This window comes from Astyanax mexicanus, chromosome 20, assembly GCF_023375975.1.
Source record: "Astyanax mexicanus isolate ESR-SI-001 chromosome 20, AstMex3_surface, whole genome shotgun sequence".
Lineage (NCBI taxonomy): Eukaryota > Metazoa > Chordata > Actinopteri > Characiformes > Acestrorhamphidae > Astyanax > Astyanax mexicanus.
This window is the reverse complement of record NC_064427.1, coordinates 10,857,599-10,878,107: the sequence shown is the minus strand read 5'-3', so window position 1 is coordinate 10,878,107 and position 20,509 is coordinate 10,857,599. Positions and strand designations below refer to the sequence as shown.

Genomic DNA, 20,509 nt, shown 5'->3' with positions numbered 1-20,509 from the left:
ATAACAAATGGAAATGGGTGTAGTGACCCTAGAAATCATGACCTTGGCCTTTTTTGTGATTTAGTTTCACATTGAAGGGCAGCTTTTAAAAAGGCTATTTAATATGATGTGACACAATATCTATCTTATTTGCAGTCGCAATTTCATGATAGTCAGCTAAGTATTTAACCTGTGTTTATATTTAACCTGCATGTGTACCGTTTTACGACAAAGCAACTTGTCGCACCGTCAGCACAGCGCTGAGAAGGGGTTAGACAGACATGGCCCTGCCCTCATAGTAAAAATTTATGAATCTGATTGGTTAGATTGTCCTATGACTTTGTTAACAGTCTCATTACTACACCCTTCAAAAAATCAGCAGAAGGGTCACGTAAAAACATGTGGGCAAAAGCCATTTTACAAAGTTTTGATTGGTTAGAACAGCTGTCAGTCAGACAAGATTCCCATAGCAACTGAAAAACACAGACTAATGCTTTGAATTAGTTGCTGTTTTTTATTTCAGTTAATTTATAAAATGTATGCTTAAAGTTTACAATCAGTATAATATATATTTCCTTATTAAATATTATGCAATGATTTACATGCATCTATTGTCACCTCTTCTCTGAAGGGGTTAGAAGGGCCTCACTGCACACCACTGAAACGTGCACGCATGCACACACACACACACACACACGCACACACAGAAAGAAACGGACAGACTATTTCTGTTCTTCAGGAGATAATTTATGTACACTTATGGCTTCACATAACATTTGTAAATTGTCTGGGTTAAATTAGAATTCAGCATTCTTCACTGATGTTAATAATCTACAGTACTGCAGGCACTTTCTCCACTGGGGAAAAGCTCTGTAATAGAGCAGCTCTCAATGTGGTTTTGCATGATAACGTGTTTCTTATACAAACGCTGTGAAAGGTCAGGTAGTAAAGCCTTAAATTCAGGCCAGTTATTTCAGTAACATCAGACAAATCTACACACAATTACAACCAGCATCATAAAAGACATAAAACATCATAAAAAAAATAATGGAAAAGTATACAACAGCATGTGACATTACTGGATTCACATAAACACAATAAACACAAATTAGTACTATTTACACATGAGAAATAAACACCAATACGCTGCCCTATGCCACATAAACTCAGCAGGAAGTGCTAAACTACCACAGGAGTAACTCAAAGCTTTAGATTAATATTCAAAAACATATTCAAGAATAAATAGATGAAAAAACTTCCAGTTTTACAATGAAGAAACAATTCATAACATACACTTTGAAAATAGATATTTTATATAAAGTCCAGAGACAACATTATAAAACCTTCATGGTGTTTCTTCATCGTTTTGATTGTAAATTATCCCCAAGAATCCCTCAGCCGTTCGAAAAGCCCAAACAGGAACTATGTAACTTCAGAGAAATGTGTGTACACCTGAATGTATACAGATTTTACTGTACAGAAAGGACAATAACAGCATTATGAAAAGATATAAAAGGCTGCTTGCTCTGAAAAAGAGATATTAGAGCTGTTTCCAGGACGTAAGTGTAACACTTACTGCAGTGCACAATCGATCACCACAAACAAAAATGCTGACAGGTTTTTTTCTTTTTAGAAAATAATAAAATAGCCACAGACTAAAACACATATATAATAGTGCAGCTGCTTCACCTCTTGTAAGATGTGAGATGGGATAACGAGTCTTAAACAACCATGACCCTATCACAAGATCAACTATTGTTCGTTCTCAGAGTTTGTTTTTTAGGTACTGGCTACTGCATATCAGGAACAACCACAAGGCCTGCTGGATTTACAACTTACAATTCATAAATGGGCCATAGCTTAAGACACTTTTTGACTCAAATCATACTTATTATAGAAGTCAATAGGCCCTTACTTTAGCACCTTTTATTTCTATTCTGTGTTTCAAACAAGTGTGTTTACTGGTCTCTGTAAGTGTAGGAAATGTATAGTCTATGGTAATCAATCATATCCTACACAGTGCTAAAGCAGTCCTTTAAGATACTGTCTATCAACTAAGTGGAAAAAAACAGTTTCAAAACTGAGAGAGAAAAGCTTGCAGCTAAAAGGCACACCATACAGCTTCAGAGAGTTATGGGTTAATACATTCAGGTGATTGTAATGTCCAGAAAAAGCCCAAAGAAAAATTTCAGCTGGACATTCCTGCTGTAAAGACTGTACTGTTTAAAAAAAGGTTACAATTTTTTCAATAGAAAAACACACACGAAAGGCTGTCAGGTGATTTTAAAAGTAGAACAAAAAAAGCTTCAGAGTTTTTAAACCAAAACCAGTAAGACACTGAAATACACACACTGTATAACAATGCATTATATACAACAAAAATATACATCTCTATACAAAACAATATATGCTTAAATGCATGAAATGTAAATGTGACCCAATGGAGGGGCACTGCATGTCAGTTTTTAAATATTTTTGAAAATATGTAGTCTAAATTTTAAAATATTAATATATAATTACAAAAAGATTTTACCTGTTTTTAGAGGCACACTGACCACTCGATAAAAAATTAAATATATCAAATATGACTGAATTGTTTCCCTAATATATTATCATTTTTCTTATTCTTCTAACTATTGTTATTCAAATGTGCTTTATATGTCAGGGATGGTTAAAGTTTGTGTTTAGGTAACAAAAGTTGCCTTTAAAGGAACTTCCTAAAATGCTAAAGCGGCTAACAACAGCTAGTTTGTCACCATCTGACCAATAGCAAAATTTTAGCTAATAAAGTCCAGTCCAGCTCAGGCTACCTGGTAATATTCTTTGTGCAAGCACTTAAACATTAAACAGACAAGCGAAAACTTTTAGTCATGTGAGGGTAGCACATTTTCATTTCAAATAAGGAGGAGGTTTGAGCTGAGAAAGCAGTCCTGTCACCATGCTAATGCTAAAGCTAATACTGGGGCTAACACTGAGGCAGACACTTATTTTATAAGTTCTTTAACAAGTTCACAAAACAACAAGGAATGACAACATCAACGTTTTTTTTTTTTGCACTGATTGTGAAAAACAAATTCTGCTTCAAGATTACATTTGTTACAAGTATACACTCTTTATTTATTGTATTTGACTGATAGACCTGATCATACCTGTGCTATGTAATGATATTACATTACATTTTTTGCCTGCATAATTCTGACTGTTAACAGTTCGGGACATTGAGTTGTGAGTGTCAACAGAGTTTAACCCCAGACTTGTTCTGCTTTTGGAGTGAAATATAAACAACACCAAATTATATTAGCATTATGCTGGTGACATTGTGCTTGTGTAGCAACGAGCTTGTAATCTTCATAGTTTTAGAAAATCCAGATTTAAAATCCCAAAATATGTTTTTTTTCCTCACACCAAACCAAACAGTAAATGTTTCAATTAGTAAAAATTATAATAAAAAACATATAATAGAGAAATAACAAAAGACACACTTTAGCTACAGTTGTTTTCACTGATGATGAGAGAATCTGCCTGGTATTTACCCTATGAGCTCCAGCATGTATACGAAAAGTAAAGTAGGATCATGGGAGATGTAAAACTATCATTCTCCAACTCAACACTTTGCTTATATTCTTATGTTTTCTAATGTGTATATAATCTCAAATTTTCCAGTAGACTTTCTAGATATACTGTATACCAGTGCTAGGCGATGTATTATGTATGGATATACAATTTTTTTAATGACTAGCAATATAAATTATATAAAGAATTGCATTGCATTAAGCATTACAATTAATAAAATAAAATAAATAGTTTCCTTTTTGAAAATTAAAAGGGTTTACAATACTGTTTAAGGTTGTTTTAAAACAAAGTAACAGAAAAGGACAAAAACACTTGACAGCGCATTCAACAAAGGCGATGGCAGCTTCTTTTCTACAGTGACAGAAACCCAATTGCACAGAGAAAGCTAGCATTGTTTAAAAAGAAAGCATTAGCAAAATGAATTTGGGGGAGATAAAAGTCAGTTAAAAGGGACAAAGACTTAATGTTTAGGCATTAGATATAAATGGTTAAAAGTATTAATTTAAATGATTAATTTAAATCATTTTTTTATCTGATGCCATGATATGTTTGAGAAATATAATGATATTAAGTTTTATCAAGATCGCCCAGCACTTCTGTACACTCACATAATTAATAAGGCTTCATACATCACAGTGTATGCCCAATGTCTTGCTCATCTCTTTCCTAGAGTAAAGCACATTTACAACCAGGTCAAGTCTGTGTGTGTACATTATGTGTGTGTTCATCCAGACACCCAGCTGTGTGTGGTAGTCTTGACCCCCTGCGCAACCCCTGTGTGCGAGTATGCCTGCTGACTGGACATAGGGTCAAAGTTGAAGTCCAGTGCATCACCATCCATCAGCGTGTCATGCAGGACTGTCTCCACGTCGCACTCCAGCCTCTCGATGGACATATCGTCCAGGTCACTAGGCAATCGTTCCAGGTGACTATGGTGGTGGTGGTGGTGGTGGTGATGATGCTGGCCTGGAACGCTTCTGTGGTAACCGTTGCCATTGACATTACAGTAACTTGGGGGTGCTGTTGTGTCCACGGCTGCACCCCCTCTGTCTTCACCATGGTGAGGTGCTTGTCCATGGGTCAGGTGAGAGTATGGCTTCACACTGCCATGGCGAATGGGATGCCCCAAGGGCAGAAGTCCGCAACCGTTTATACTTACTGTTGTGGAGGGCAACTGAGGGTGTATGGATCTTGGGTGTGTGTTTGGGTGACCGTGTGTTTGCGCGTGGGGGGCAGTCAGTTTTCCCCCTTGCCCTAACTGCCCATGGGCACTATATGGGGGCAATACAGCACTTTGTGATCCCTCCATAGGGGACAGAATGTTGCCTCTTGGGTCTGGCTCAGTGGTCAAGAGCTCCTTTAAAAGCCCTGTGGGGCAATTATACTGGCCCATGAAGTGTCCAAAACCTCTGGGCTTGCGGTCTGAGAGAGTCTGAATGGACATTGGCCACTTTCGAAAGTCTGGCTGGCTTTGAGGCTGGGCACCAAGTCCACTTGAGTTATAGGGTGAATACCCAGAACCTCCTGGTTGGTTTTGGCTCTCTTGACCACCCTGAGTGTTGTTTTTGGGTGAAAGCAGGTTAAGGTTATCAAGAAGATTCTCCATCATTACATTTTTGGAGGATCCATGGTGACCCAGTGACCCAGCCACTTCAGACAGGCTCGGTAGAGTACCCCCAAGTTTGGTTCCAGGTGTGCCCAGGTACCCCATGTGGATTTCCCCTTCCTCACTCACGTCTTCCTCAGCCAGATATGGTGACCGGCGGCCACTAAGTGTGCTGGCATCTGAGCTGGCCCGCGTTCGAAAGGTGGTCCAGGCCTCAAAATCGTCGTTGCTGTGGGAGTTTGGGCTGCCAAGCCATTTCGAGTACTGAGAGCCTGGACTGTTAGAGCCAGCGTCTAAACCAGCCTGAAGAGACATCTGCATTAGATAAAACAAAGTGTGAATAACAGTCAAATAAGCAACTTTCTCATTCTCATTATTATTTTAATTATTTTAATTATTCAGTAAATAGAGCAAACTTTGTTGCGTGAATACTGTGTTAGGTTTTCAGTATGAATGGGGAGTTTTAAGGAGATGCGGTGGATGATTTGAGGAGATGTGAAGGATGTTTTAAGGAGATGTGGAGGATATTGAGGATGTGAAGGATGTTTAAGGAGATGTGGAGAATGCTCTCAGGACATGTGGCGGTGTTCTAAGGAAATATGGAGGAAATGTAGAGGTTGTTCTAAGGAGATGTGGATGATGTTCTAAGAAAATTTGAAAGACGTTCTGAGGAGATCTGGAGAATGTTTGGAGGAGATGTGGACAATGCAGTAGTGAATTTAAAAAAATGTGGAGAATATTCTAAGGAGATGTTAAGAATGTTCTAAGGAAATGTAGGGGAAGTTCTAAGGAAACACGAAGTAGATGTTTTATGAAGTACATGAAGTACTATGAAGTAGATGTGGAGAAAGATCTAAGAAGATGTGAAAAAGTTCTAAGGAATGTGGTAGTCATTCTAAGGAGGCTGCTGTAAGGAGACGTTGAGGATGTTCTTAGGATATATCTCACCTTCTTCTTAGCGGCACGGCCGCGACTCTTGGCAAACTTGCTGTTGTTGTCCATGGAGGCGGCTCTGCGGCGAGGGGATTTGCCGCTCTTTCCTCCATCAGGGTTCAGCATCCACCATGAACTCTTTCCCGTTCCCTCATTTTGCACACGCACAAAACGACTGTGCAGTGACAGGTTGTGACGGATAGAGTTCTAGGAAGAGAGCAAAGTATCCCAGATTATTAAGGTATGTTTTGTACATTTACACTTCAAAAATATTTTGGCAAGATCAGCATCTGATCTCACAGTGTAAAAATAAAATTGAAGATTTTTATTTCTTTTTCTGAGGAGTTTCATTAAAGTTCCTCAATGCACCTTATGTGGTACCTCCACCGTTAAAAAAAAAAAAACTGTATCTTTAACAGTGTACAGACTGTACTGAACTGTACTGGAGGTCTAACTTCTCTTGTTCTTTTGTGGGTCTGTTTGGAGGGACCCAAGGTTGCTTCACATGCTCACAGGAAGCAACTCTGAAAAGTCCCAGTGTAAATTTACTCCAAAGAGAATCTGACCTTGTATTGTAAGCAATAATACCCATTTTTTACACACAGTAAGGAAATGTACTGTTTTTTATTTTACACACAGTAAGGAAATGTACTGTTAGTTTATTTTATTTTAAAATACTCTGAAACATGAAAATCTACATTTGTTTGAGACAAGAGCACAAGTACAGTCGAGACAGTAAAACCTGCAGTAGGTTCTTGTTTATCTGCTCCAGATAGTCCTATTCTATTTGCAATACTTCTTTACAGGAACTAGACAATAGGTGCAACTTAAAGTAGCACATTTAGAGCACATCTTCTACCATGCTTATGAACAGCGTCACATTAAAAACATTGAATCTACAGTACAGAGTGGAATGTGCTGTGAAATAAAGTCCAGTTTTAAGGAATAATGTCTTTTTTTAAGGGTTTTAATGCAAGCTGAACTAACTTGGCATAATACAAATAACAGGCTAGACAGATTCTTCACACACACACACACACACACACATCCTGCAGTAATGATATTTTGTCTCGCCCACTTTTTCCACTCACACCCAGGATAGACCCACGGTGGCAAATATAGTCACACACATGCAAACACACATACACACTAACAGAAAAAGATTTTTTTTTTTTTTCATTTAGAAGTGCATCTATAAAAATATTTATATATAAGTATAGTCTTAAATCAGCAGACAACAGACTGGGCATTGCAGACCATTTATTGTATGATAATCAATCAATTAAAAAAATTAAGACAATGGTTCTTTGTAGAACCAAAACAATTCAGAGAACCCTGGGAACACATTTGATTTTTTTATAATCTAAACTTGAAAGTATTTAGCAAAGTTTAAACAGAAAACAAAAAGTAGAAATATAATAAAACACTTCTCAAACTCACCAAAATACACTATTCAAGACTTCTATGACAACTGTGTGGGCATGGTCATTATATTCTAATGGATGTGCCAGACTGACAGCTGTCTATCACTGGTGAACAAATATATGTTTACATTACCATGGCAACACACACAGCCTTAACAAAGAGAAGCTGTGTCAGGTATATTACAGAAGCTATTTGCAGTGAAACATTTGCTGCAAATGCTGGTTGTAGACGACTCCACTGTGCCCATTTTGCTTTAAAAACAAATACAGTTTTTGCGTAATAATACCTTAAAGAAGCTCAGGCCTTTACCATTGAATGGGCATTCAGGTAATACACTCAAATGAAACTTTTGTACATTTACACGGGGGGCCCAGGGGATACAAATTAACCTAATTAAAAACAAAACTTAGATTTAGGTTTCAAGAGTTTTTAGTGGTTCCTTGCCTGGTTCACGAAGGAAAAGCTCCTATAAGTGTTATATAGCAGCAAAAAGGTGCTGTACTATATAGACCACTTGCTTTCAGTGTTTTAGTGGCTCATGTACTACAGATTTTCTTGTACATTAAACATACAGTGTAATTAGTCCAAGGGAGAATTAATATCAAAGCTTATTTAAAGTAATATGATATTTAATACCAATAATCGGCCCACGGCTATTTAAACCCTGAATTGTGTTCATACTAAAGTACATGTTTATTGATAACAGTGATTGAGAAACTACATAAACACATCTTGTAGAGATCACTATTAGAAATCCTCAAAGCAAGTTTTGAGGAGAGTTTGTGATGATGGACTAACTGCTGGGGTATAGGCTTCCAATATGTCCAGTGCAAAAAAAAAAGGGTAATTCAAATATCTTATACGATGGTTGAAAGCAGACACTTTCCAGTGGTCCTTATAACCACTTACAATATATAAACATATAAACCCCCAACAGAATCAATTTTCATCTCATAGCCAAGGACAAGAGAAGAATGGAAAGCTTTGTGATACTCATTGCAAGACAAAATAAAAAAAAAACATAACATCTCATGAGAAACCATTTGGAGTCGGAGAGACACACTTGTTTACTACACAAAAGGCCTGGCTTTACAACCACAGGAATCCCCTATATCTGTTACATCAGCATGAGGGCATGGGGGAGGACAATATCCCACAGCAACAGCAATGACGACAAAGAAAGTGTGCTTCTTTAGTCAGCTGAAGAACCATCTGACCCCTCTGCCTGCCAAAGAGCCTCCTGGAAAGCTCTGTTTCTGAATTAGCTCAGCTTTTCTGCACACGTCTAACCAGGACACCTTTCATCCAGAGAAGAAAACAATCCAAGACATACCCATGGGTGTCACCTTTCCCGTGTAATGGAGACACAAAGAAGCACAACAAAGCAAGACAACAGATAAAACATTCTAGGAAAACTGCAAGCAGGGGATTTCCTTGAACAAGCATGTGAATTTAACTACCACTGCCCTCCGGCAGAAACCCAAACCACAGGATTCTGCATGGACAAGAGCATCACACCACTAAGAAGAAAAGGGTCACCAAGGACACAGTTGTTAGCATGACTGTCTGGCTGCAAAGGTTTAGAATCCACATCGGGTCTCTCTTTGAATCAGGACTCTAGCTGCTTTCCATTAGGGATATGGAGGCTATGTTTTCTTGCCATGAATAAACCTCCATTCAAGACTCATCAACCACATGTGTGCATTTCTAGAATTCCACCCAAGATGTGTCATGACTCAATTTTTTGGTTCAGGGAAGTCCAAGCTTAGCTGATAAACAGGAAGTGTCCAGTGAAGCTGCTCGGGCGGGTGGTGGGATCCATTTCCTGACACGGAGGAAGTAGATTCAGAAGGAAGGATAAAATGACGCAGTGAAGCACGAGATGGAGAGTGAGGCCAGTAGGAAGGAATCTCCGGCCCTTTAATCTTGCAGGTCCTTTAAGTTCAAGCTAAACAGACTGATAACAAAAACAACCAAGGAAGTACCCCAGCAATCAAAAATATACATTCAAAGCATCTTCAGTTCCAGAGTTCCACACTGCAGAATATCAGAATAGAATAACAGAATATTCTAGATTGTTCTATCAAACTGATGCAACAGCATCCACAGGACTTTTATGCATATGTTCATAGAGAATCAATCATAACTTACTCTACTCCACTCTACTTACTCTACCTGGTTCTGTAATGTATCTGGATCTAGAAATAAGACCTTTGATTATGCAGTTCCAATGAAAGATATCAGAATTTCCAAGTCCTAAGCAGGACATTTCAGCTGAAACTCCCACACAGGTTTTCCTACTTGGAAAGAAGAGAAGCTCAACAAACCAGAGTTCAGAATCCAAGATGGCTGCACCACACATCAAGAGTAGAAAAATCTGTGCATATGTTTACGTGAGGTTTGGATGTGCAAAATACTGTATAATACGTTAATATCAACTAGTATCTATAACAAGGCTAACGTGGGACAATGCTAACAATAATAACTTGCAACATAAAAAGAGGGAAATATTTTGTCTGGATTTACCATCAAACACTGTTAATAACTCTTAAACCCATGGTAAACTTCATAATTTTAATATTTAAATAGAAATCAGTCAACTTAGATGTGATTCTCAGCCCCAATATTCGACATCCAAGGTAAATGAAATGCAGCATTATGCATTTGATACTAGAAGCAGACCAAAAAGGAGAAAAACCAACATGCTGTTTTTGTTACAACAATAGATTTGAATATTGATCAAAGAAACTGACACTTGCTGGTCACTAAGTACCAAAACATTTAATATTAGACTACCAGAAAACCTAACTGTGGAAACACTAATTTACCCGATTCAGTAACCATCAACGCACTTGATTCTATATAAACCATTAACCCTGACAGTAAAAAAACACATATACAGTTTATTACAAAAAGTTCATTGTACATGCTTCTAAAAACACAGATTCACCTTATTCCAAAAGCACCATCAAACCAATATTAAAAAGCCTTCCTTTGATGCTAGAATGGCAATGGGCTTTATTATAAATACTCAGCTGGAACTGATTTTAGAAGCCCAAATAAACCCTACTGTAATGCACTTAATTCCGGGACCACCATTAAATGCTTGTGACATCCCAGTCCAAATGACACTGTTGCGGTTTGGGTTAACACCCTTTAACTGCATTAATGGAGGAGTCATATGGGGACACAGGACAAGTTTCCCATATAGCGTAATGTACCAGCAAGACACTGGAAAAACATCACCTTGGTGTTAAGTCCTACTAGCATGAGTACATGCTTTCCATGAGACGAGATACTCAGGGCTCAGCATAATGCTAATGCTAATGTGTCACTGTGTTAAGGAGAGAGGGAACAAGAGGAGAAATAAAGAATGTGGATAAGAAATGAGTGGGGGAGGGAAAATAAAGGAGGTCGAGAGGAGTTAAAGAGCATAGAACAGTGAAAGAGAGAGAAGAAGATGAACTTGTGCAGAAAGAGGAGAGAGAGAGGTTGAAGGGTTCGAGACAGGAAAGGGGAGGAGTTTGGAGTGAGAATAGCTGGGTGGTGGAGGAGAAGAGGGGAGGAGAGAATGTTTTCCTGTTGAGAACGAAAGGGGTCGATGAGTTTGCAGTGTGTGTGTATGTCTGTGTGTGTGTCTGTGTGTGTGTGTTATAGTGCAACACCTCCAGTGGTGCTGGCGGAGAGAAAGAAAGAAAGAAAGAAAGCTAAGAGAGACAGTAAGAAGAAAGGAGGGAGATAATGAAAGAATGAGATTAAGAAAGAAAAAGAGATTAGTGGAGAGAGAGACTAGGAGAGAGTGAGAGAAACTGGAAGAGAGTGAGAAAGACTGAGAGAGAGAGAGAGAGAGAGAGAGAGAGAGAGAGAGAAACAGTGTTCCTATAAACACACTGCATGAGTTTACGCAAAACACGTGTTCCTCATGATTTAACAAGCTTTTAACCAGCAAACAAAAAAAGTAATGGATTATAAATCAGCTGTGAAATTTTTTGTGATTATTTTTAGTGATAAGCAAAAAAAAAAGTTCAGATCTAGGACAGTGTCTGACAATCAAACCATGAATCACGTTTTATTTGTTGTATAAAAAGTTTGTACATTTTAGTCATTAATCTAATTCAAGTCTAATTTGCAGAGGGGTTAAATAATTTTGATTGCAACAGCATGTATTTCTCCAGCCAAAACGGGCACATGTCACCCCACTGCTCATTGAGCTCCACTGGCTACCAGTTGATGCTCGCATCAAATTCAAAGCTCTTACAATCGCCTACAAGGTGATGACAGAACAGGCTCCTTCCTACCTGCACTCACTCCTGAAGGCTTACGCTACCTCCCGGCCGCTGCGCTCCTCCAATGAATGTCGCCTCGCTTTACCAAACACTCACACTAGGGCTGGGCGATATGGCTCTAAAATAATATCACGATATTTCAGGGTATTTTTGCGATAACGATATACTTGGCGATATAGGAAAACTAAAATAATTCATTCATTTCAGGAATATAGTATAATAGTATAACAGAATAATCATAATGTGGCAAAATAAATAATATAGCATAAAATAATATAATGCAGCAAAAAATATTGCAGAATATTTAGTGCATGCATATAAACTGCAAACTAAAACAATTATACAATAAATACACCTAAAGCTTCACAGTAAATAATAGACTACAGAGACAAAGACAGAACAGCCCTATTATCCTGATATGGATTTTTAATATCATGATATTTCTGTGTCACAATATATTGTATACGAGATCATTTTGCCCACCTCTAACTCACACAAAGCAATCCAGACTGTTCTCATACAGAGTTCACCAATGCTGGAACAAACTACGTTTCACTACTAGATCAGGAGAATCTCTCGCTATCTTTAATAAACTCCTTACGACAGAGCTCTTCAAAGAGCACTTACTCTCTTAACACCTCTAACACACTAACTACTTCTAACCTCATTTGCTCCTTCCCCTCCTTCACTCCTCTATCCCATTATTTCCCCTTGACCTCCTTTAGGCTAATCTAAATATGTTTTTACCTTTAAACTTCTATTACTCTTGTACTTCACTATTGTGAGGTGCTTTGGACAAAAGCGTCTGCCAAATGTAATGTATTTAAAAATAAGAAAATGTAATAGTAAAATAGTAATAGTAAATAGTAAATAGTAAAAATAGTATGTGGTCCTGGACAATTCTGAGTGCACTTTGCTCCAGTTCATAATACCAGAATCAAATCAGTGATCAGAGTCAAGAGTCTCTGATTACGATTCTGAATTGTGTCTTACATGTCTGGGGTGCAAGCTCGAGTCAGGACTTTACATAAAGTCAGAACTCGAGTCAGGACTTTACTCAGGACTCATGAAATATGAGTTGGGTCTTGAGACTGTGTGAGAGTCAAGTCTCAAACTTTCGAGGTATAAGACCAAATCAAGTCTCAGAAGTATAAGTCTAAGTCAAGCCACAAGTCTAAAGGGTGTGATATAATCTTAAATTTCTGTGATATGAGTCAAAGTCAGGTCTTGTCTCTCTGAGGTGGAAGTCTAAGTCAAGTCTCAAGTCAAGCCACTAATTGTCTGGGGTGCAAGTCTGAGTCTTTTCTCAGACGTGCAAGTGTATTTTGAGACTCAAGTCTCTGAGTTCAAGAATTTGCTGTCTGTAGTTTGTGTTAAGTATCTGAGATATAAGTCTGATTCTTTATTTTTTACACACTGTCTTTTTTGCCTGCAAAAAAAATATCTTTGAGAATGTGTAGGTCAAATAAACATCCCTATAATTCCTATGCTTCATGTAGTGTATTACAGTCTGTCATAATGACAGTGTGGGTCATATGAACATTATAAAGCACCACAAATGCTTTCTGCAGTAAATACAGTATGCCGGAATGACTGTGTGTATCGGGTAACCATTATAAAGCATTATAGAGTGCTCCCTATGCTTCCTGTAGTCTATTCCATTCTATCAGAATGACCATGTTGATCATATTAAACATCAAAAAAGCATTACAGAGCACCCACCATTATAGAGAGCACCAGTGATGGTATAGTTACTTTGAAAAAGTAATCCGATTACTGATTACTAATTACTCCTTTAAAAAGTAACTTAGTTACTTTATGGATTACTTGATTTTAAAAGTAACTAAGTTACTGTACAAGTTACTTTATTAGTTACTTTCACCAGCTGCAGACACCACCTCCCGCCGCGGCGCCGCCTTAACATCAAAACTATAACCAGTTTTGCCAATACTCCCTTTACTGGAAAATGCATTTTTAACAGCAACAATGTATCTCTAGACATTTAAAGTTGAACTATTTCCTGAAAAAATAAGATTAAAAAAAAAAAAAGACCATTTCTCTTGAATTAACTTAACATAAATTATTTTTTTTATAAAAAATAAAATATGGTCTTTCTTGATTTCACTTAACATAAATACTTGTTTTTATAAAAAATATATAAAATAAAGAAAGTCTTTCTTGACCTGAAATATTTAACACTGTAAATCTTAACATTGAACCTGTTGTTCACTGCAGGGCAGCAAAGAGTGATTTTATAAAACAAAACCGTGTATATGGTCTAGGCCAGGGATCACATATATGCGGACTGCGGTCCGGACCCAGACGTTGTCCAGTGCGGACCCAAACCAGTAAACTACTGAAAAGTATTCAATTTTGACAGCGTTCATTTAAAGCGTCAGATCTTTTCTTGTCTTTATGGTATACGCACTCTGCGGCACAAAATCTTCAAACGCTCTCCTCTGCCAATCAGATCTGTGCAGACCGCTGCCCTGGCTAGTGAATTGGGACGCGGCCGGGAAAAAACGCCTTTATAAAGAGATAGGGAGCCGAGAACTGGGGGAAAAATGAGAACAGGCGGAAATTAAAGACACGCCGAGCGCGAGAGAGAGACAGGGGAGGATTGTAAAGGTGACGGGAAAGGGAGCGGTGTGTGTGTCTGTGTGTGTGTGTGAGAGAGAGTGAGGTGGAGAGAGAGAGAGAGAGAGTAACGCACAGTGACTTGGATAAGTAACTTTAATCTGATTACGGGATTGGAAATAGTAACGCGTTAGATTATTCGTTACTGAAAAAAAGGGTCAGATTAGAGTAACACGTTACTAAGTAACGCGTTACTGACATCACTGGAGAGCACCCCCTGCACTTCCTTAAGTGAACAACAGGCTGACTTTGTTTCATAACCAACTTTGTAGACGTTCATCTCTGCTTCGCTTTGTGTAATTTATCTATTACTCTCAGATCCTGCTGTGAAATTTATGGTCAGGTTAATCTGATTTCTGCTGACCTCCATCTCCAGTGTTTTAGGCATGTGGGTTATTTGACATTTCGCCTGAGGTCTGGGCTGTCCCTGGGTCCCTGCAGCCTGGATAAAACAAGCGAGAGGAAAACCCCATCATAACACTTTGAGTCATCTCAGAGATCCAGGACCAGAGAGGCCTTTTTTACACAAAATGAAACCACTGCAGACTGCATGTGCATACATTAGCATGGCATGCTCTAATTGGAGTGTATAATCACACTCCACAGAGAGAGAGAGAGAGAGAGAAAAAAAGAGAGAAAAATGGAGAGTCTATTCCCATCCTAAGGGCTATTTCTGCAGCAAAGCATTGAGAAGTGTATTCATGAAGAAGATGACTGTGTGCTCGAGTGTGTGTATGTGTGTGTACTGAGCACCATAAACACATCTGTGACTTTGAACCCCATCTGTATCCTGTCTCCATGCTGGTTTTCCTTTATATACCCAGGCTGTGCTTAAAATATCAATAAAGTTTTTTTTTGTGAATAAACAATATGCAAATACACAATATACAAATACATTACATGCAAACTGATACAGATCTAATTTTACCATAGGTGTAATTTACACGAAGATGACTGTACTCCCCCCACCCCCTTACTTTAACATTAAGAATGCAGCACATTTTGGCACTATGTTATGTTAAGTAAGAGTAAAATTCAATTATGCTCTTAACATTTTTTAATCTACAAATCACGAAAACAATTAAGTCGCTGTCAGCCATCACCCTCAAATTCCTTGTCAGATGCTTTGTATTTTTCTTTAATTTAGAGCACAGTATTGGTCGACATTTACTTTATTCTCGGGAAATGCCCGAGAAATGGAGCGGAGAAGAGCTGATAGGTGTTTTGTCCAGCATTTGGGCGTAGGAAGCTTATAGGGTGGTCCGACTTTGCAAAAGGTGCATTAATTGCCCACATACTTAAACTTTTACATACACCCCTGTAATCATACCACTAATCAGTCTGAGCAGTCATTTCCATAGCAAATCAGTTTCACACTGCGGTGATGATTAAAAGCGCTACACCTATAGAGCTGCTTTCAGGATTGCTTAAGACAACGAAACGCACACACAGACAGCCAGCATGCAGTTATATGTAAGGCACATTTGTACATGATTTCAGGTGCTGTCTGATTACACACTGGGTTTCAAATGACTTGCAGAGACTAATAATAGATTGTGCACCACTGGGTGAGAGATCATTTAATGCTAGATATGCCTGTGTGCTGCTTTTGAATACATTTGCCCAGACTGGGAATGCATCATTGGAACTTGAGGTGGATGGTCGTGTCAACAAATTGCCTGCCATCCAGGCAATCCATCAGACAGCCTCTGTCACATTTGGTTGCATGGGTGTCGTGAACTGATCTACTACAAACTGGAACTTTATTATCTTCAGCGCGTTCTCAGTATGGACACCTGATTGATTGAATCCAGCCTTTGATAGGGAGTGACATACTGCCCAACTGCAGGTATGGTGATCTGGGGAGCCATCATATATAAAAGTCGATCACCTTTAGTAGTGATGTAAGGGACACTAACAGCTCAGCATTATGTTTAGTACTTTCTGCAGCCACCTATCGCCTCTTTTGCCAGGGCTCCCAACTTGCATTTTTCAGCAGGATAATGCTCGCCCACACAGAAGAGAAGCTTTCAAGGAATGTTTTGGCACATTGCCCAATTATGGGACCAATTACAGTACAGAACCATTCAAATAATTACATACACTACTACTCAAAAGTTTGTAAAAATTTTCACTGTAAAATTTTCTTGTCTTAAATGAAAACATGCAGTTGTGAGGAGGAAATATTGATTTTAATGTGCTTCAAATTTAGCCACATTTTGAAGAAATTGCAGCCTGTCAGACACTAGACATTGTAGCTACCAATTTCTCTGAGGTAATCTTGTTTGATATTATGCTTCCTGGAGCATCTTTCACAGCATGGATTGACTTCATGCAGTCTTTCACTGTACCATAGGGTCAAGCTACTCCTACAGCAGCTTAATAGGGTTTAGATCTGTAGACTGTGTTAGCTAGCTGTATTTGGGGTCATTATTCTGTTGAAGGTGAAAGTGGGATCAATCAAGTACTGTTCACAGGGTATGGCATGCTGTTGCAAGATCTTGAGGAAGCCTTTCTTTTTCAACTCTGTATAAATCTCCTATTTTACCACCTCCAAAGCATCCCTATCGCTCTGATATATACATTTCTTATAGATATTTAGCCAGTTGTGCATCAGGGTCTCCCACTTCTTTTTTGTCATTGTTAGAGCTGGTTTGGTCTAATCACTGAAATGATTTGTTAAAAGCATGGTTAAATATTTGCAGTTTCTTTTTTTCAGTAGCCTTTCTTAACACAACAAAAGACTGACAGTTCTCTAAACAAAGTTGTTTCTTTCTGGCCATTTTGAGCTTTCAAGCAACCAAACAATTGCTAATGCTTAAGATATTAAACTAACAGAGAATTTACTGCTCCCAAATAATTTCAGCTGTGCAATCAAAGTTAAAAGTCCTTCGGCTCTTGGAGGTAGGCGGTCCGTCACAAACTCTGGAGATATCAGCCAATAGCATTCGCTGAGGGAGGCGACCCTGACCCCGTTCCCCACACTGTCAAAACCACCCCTTTCAAAACTCGAGCGTAAAAGCCTCGCTCGAGTAGAAACAAAAGCTACAGATAATTCGCATCGCGCCTGGAGAACTGTGAATTCGAGAGGAAAATAAACACCCAAGAGGAGAAAAATGAAGCTTGAGTGAGATATTTTGTTCAGCAAGCACACAACTCCCTTTTTTTTAGTGAGCTTCACATTTGCACTTGCAAGAAGTTAATTTACACACACAGAATGTTAAAACGGTTGATTTTTTTTCACCTGATATTTTTGCGCCCCAGACTTTTGACATTGATGTGACCCCATAAATATGCAAGTATTTCCTAACATTTAAGCAGTATTGTTTACAATTTTGTTTACAACTACAGCAATATTGATTGCAATGCTGCATACAGTAATAGTTTGCATCTTAGTGAGGTATGCACTAATGCTTTTTGGAAGGGAGGGGGGTGACCTACACAGCTGCTTCACTACAACCAGTCAAGCATGCTGCCAAGGCAACGGACAAGAGGTCCAAAAAATAAACATCGACCACTCAAACCAGGTGCACTGTGGTTTACAGTACAAGCATGCACACACACACATGTAGGGTTCTATTTGTATCAGTACAGTATATGAACACTATATATACAATAATATTGAAACGCCTATTCGTTCTTTATTTCTTCTGAAATCAAGAGTATAAAAAATGGTTTCTACTTGTACTACGTTTTGGAGTATTGATGTGATGATTTTAGATTTAAAGATTTAAAGAGGTCAATGCTGGGGGACATCATACCCCTTTATCCATTAGGCATGGTACCAATAGGTTCGTATTTATTTGCTCCAGAGATTCTTATTCATTTTGCACTACAATCAGTGTCTGCAAAGAGTTTAAACCTAAATGAGCTTAATGCATAGGTATAAGTGTAAGGCTCTACATGTGAAAATTACTCCCCCCCCCAACCTTCCCTCCACCACACTCAGCACTTTACTAGTCTGCCCATCAATCCTCATTGTGCTCGTGTCTGTCTACAGATCTTTTCAGTGTTTCAGTTTTTGCATTACAGACACACACTCGGGCAGACAGTGACAAACACAGTCTGGAACTCACCTTATTTTTAAACCCTTAGAACACGACACACAACACACGCTAAACCTGCATGTCAGCAGGAGCTCAAACTCAGCAATTCCAAAGCCCTGCTGTTTTAAACTATTTAAAAGCAGGTCTAAAGAGCCTCTGTAGGTGTATGTTATGGAAGGCCACTGTTCCGACGAGCTAGTGAGCTAGCTTGGTGAGCTAAGCTTAGCTAAAGAGTGATTTCAATACTTTAATACTTCTGGACTGATTACCAAGATCTGGAGCAGCATCACACATCCCTGTACATCAACAAAAGTAAGGGTTGTTTCTAAAAATGATATGTCAGTTTGATGTTCACTTTTATTTGCCAAAAAATCAACAACAACAAAAAAAATTAAAGAAGACTTATACTAGGCTACTCAAATATGTCTTAATATGAGTCCAGTTTTGATATTGCAATGTATATCCTCAAAAAAATATATGTATTACAATGTTTAGTGCAGCCCTAGTCAATAGCATTGATAGCAGTGGTTATATAGGGCAATCTTTGAGGTTTTACATGATATGTGTATTTTGTCTATGGTTTACTTTAGTATTTTACTAAAGTCCATGTGCTGATTGTTTGGGTGGTTTAGCAACAATGCTAACAGATGGCCTCAGCGGGCCTCAACTGTCAGAATTTTAGATGGCGAAAAAATAAAAGATAGAGGTGTGGGAGGAGATGGCATCAGGCATGAGATAAGACACTGGAATGTTGAGGAGAAAGAGAGAGAGAATGAAAAAAAAGAGAGCGATAGCAATTGGTCTGCAGAGATAAGCTCACAATGACAAACTTCAATAAACTAACTCACTTCCTTCTGCGCACATCCTTTCTCTCTCTCTCTCTCTTTTCCTTTTTATATCTCTCCTTTCTAAAAGGTCATTCCTGCTTCTCATAAGCCTTCAGAAGAGGTTTATACACAGGTTTATAACAACATTAACCAAGACAGACTGAGGAGAAAGAAGCAGAAGAATGGGGTTTCTAATAAAGTGGCCAGGAAATGGTAGCACAAGATAGGTGACTGGACACTTAAGGCAGGTATTTGTAATTAAAAAGACAGTTGTGGAAGAACAAGGTAGATGTTTCTAGTGACCACTTAGTATTTATTGCGGTTCAGTCTTCTGCAATCTGGATATTAATATTCTTTCTTAAACGTAGTAAAAGACACAAGATTCTAACTTTAAATCTAATAAAATAGAAACACAGAGAGAGAGAGAGAGAGAGAAAAGAGAGAGCCAGAGTGAGAATGAAAGAGTGAGAGAGTGAGTAAATAAGTATGATAAAGAGAGTAAGAGATATAGGAAGAAAGAGAGTGTGACAGGATAGACAGAGATACAAAACAAAAAGTTGCTGCTTGTTAGACAGGAGGGCAGTCCCCTGTGTGTATATGAGGGTGTGTGGGGGTCTGTTCAGGAAGGGCTGTCTCGGGCTGATATGGAGCTCTGTCTGCCCTCCATTTAGGACTGGGGGGGCTGTTTGTGTTGGAGTGTCTAAACCCAGGAGGGAGGGTTTCTCTAGCCCTAATTTGGGGCAAACAGAGACAGCAGGGCATAGAGTCCACTGCACACACACACACACACCAACCTAAAGCAAACTTTACATGATGAAACTGGATGTGAACTACACTATCCTACACTAAGTCCAAAAAGACACTCCATCTGTGACCCTTGCTCAATTCTGTGTGTGAGCTAGAGGGGTATAAAGCACTGGGGTTCTCTATCCCTAAAGTGATGAACAGGAGTGATAGTGATCCAACAACAGTATCCTCACTTAGTCTTTGGGCTGAATGCAAGAAAATAAGTGAAAAAAAAAACAATTGTTTCAAAGTAAGGGCATAAGTTTAACATTATTAATCAATTGGAGATTAGCTGACTGATGGAGATGTTGGATGACATATCAAAATGTTTCTAATAAATTCATTCAGCTATTATAAGTTGCACCCATAGTGCAAATGCACACTCATATACCCCCACACACCCAAATCTGC

The 20,509-nt window shown here is 38.5% G+C and overlaps 1 protein-coding gene across 1 annotated transcript in view; it reads right to left on the bottom strand.

Annotated features, from left to right (window-relative positions):
- Positions 1 to 704: 704 nt before the first annotated feature.
- foxo1b (forkhead box O1 b) overlaps positions 705 to 20,509 on the bottom strand; it is a 39,338-nt gene continuing 19,533 nt past the window's right edge. Inside the window, exons 2-3 of the mRNA XM_007259452.4 lie at positions 6,107 to 6,298; positions 705 to 5,473 (exon numbers count right to left, since the gene is read on the bottom strand). Of these exons, the coding sequence (XP_007259514.3) occupies positions 4,277 to 5,473; positions 6,107 to 6,298 (1,389 nt within the window). The 3' untranslated portion in view covers positions 705 to 4,276. The remainder of the gene's footprint in view (positions 5,474 to 6,106; positions 6,299 to 20,509) is intronic.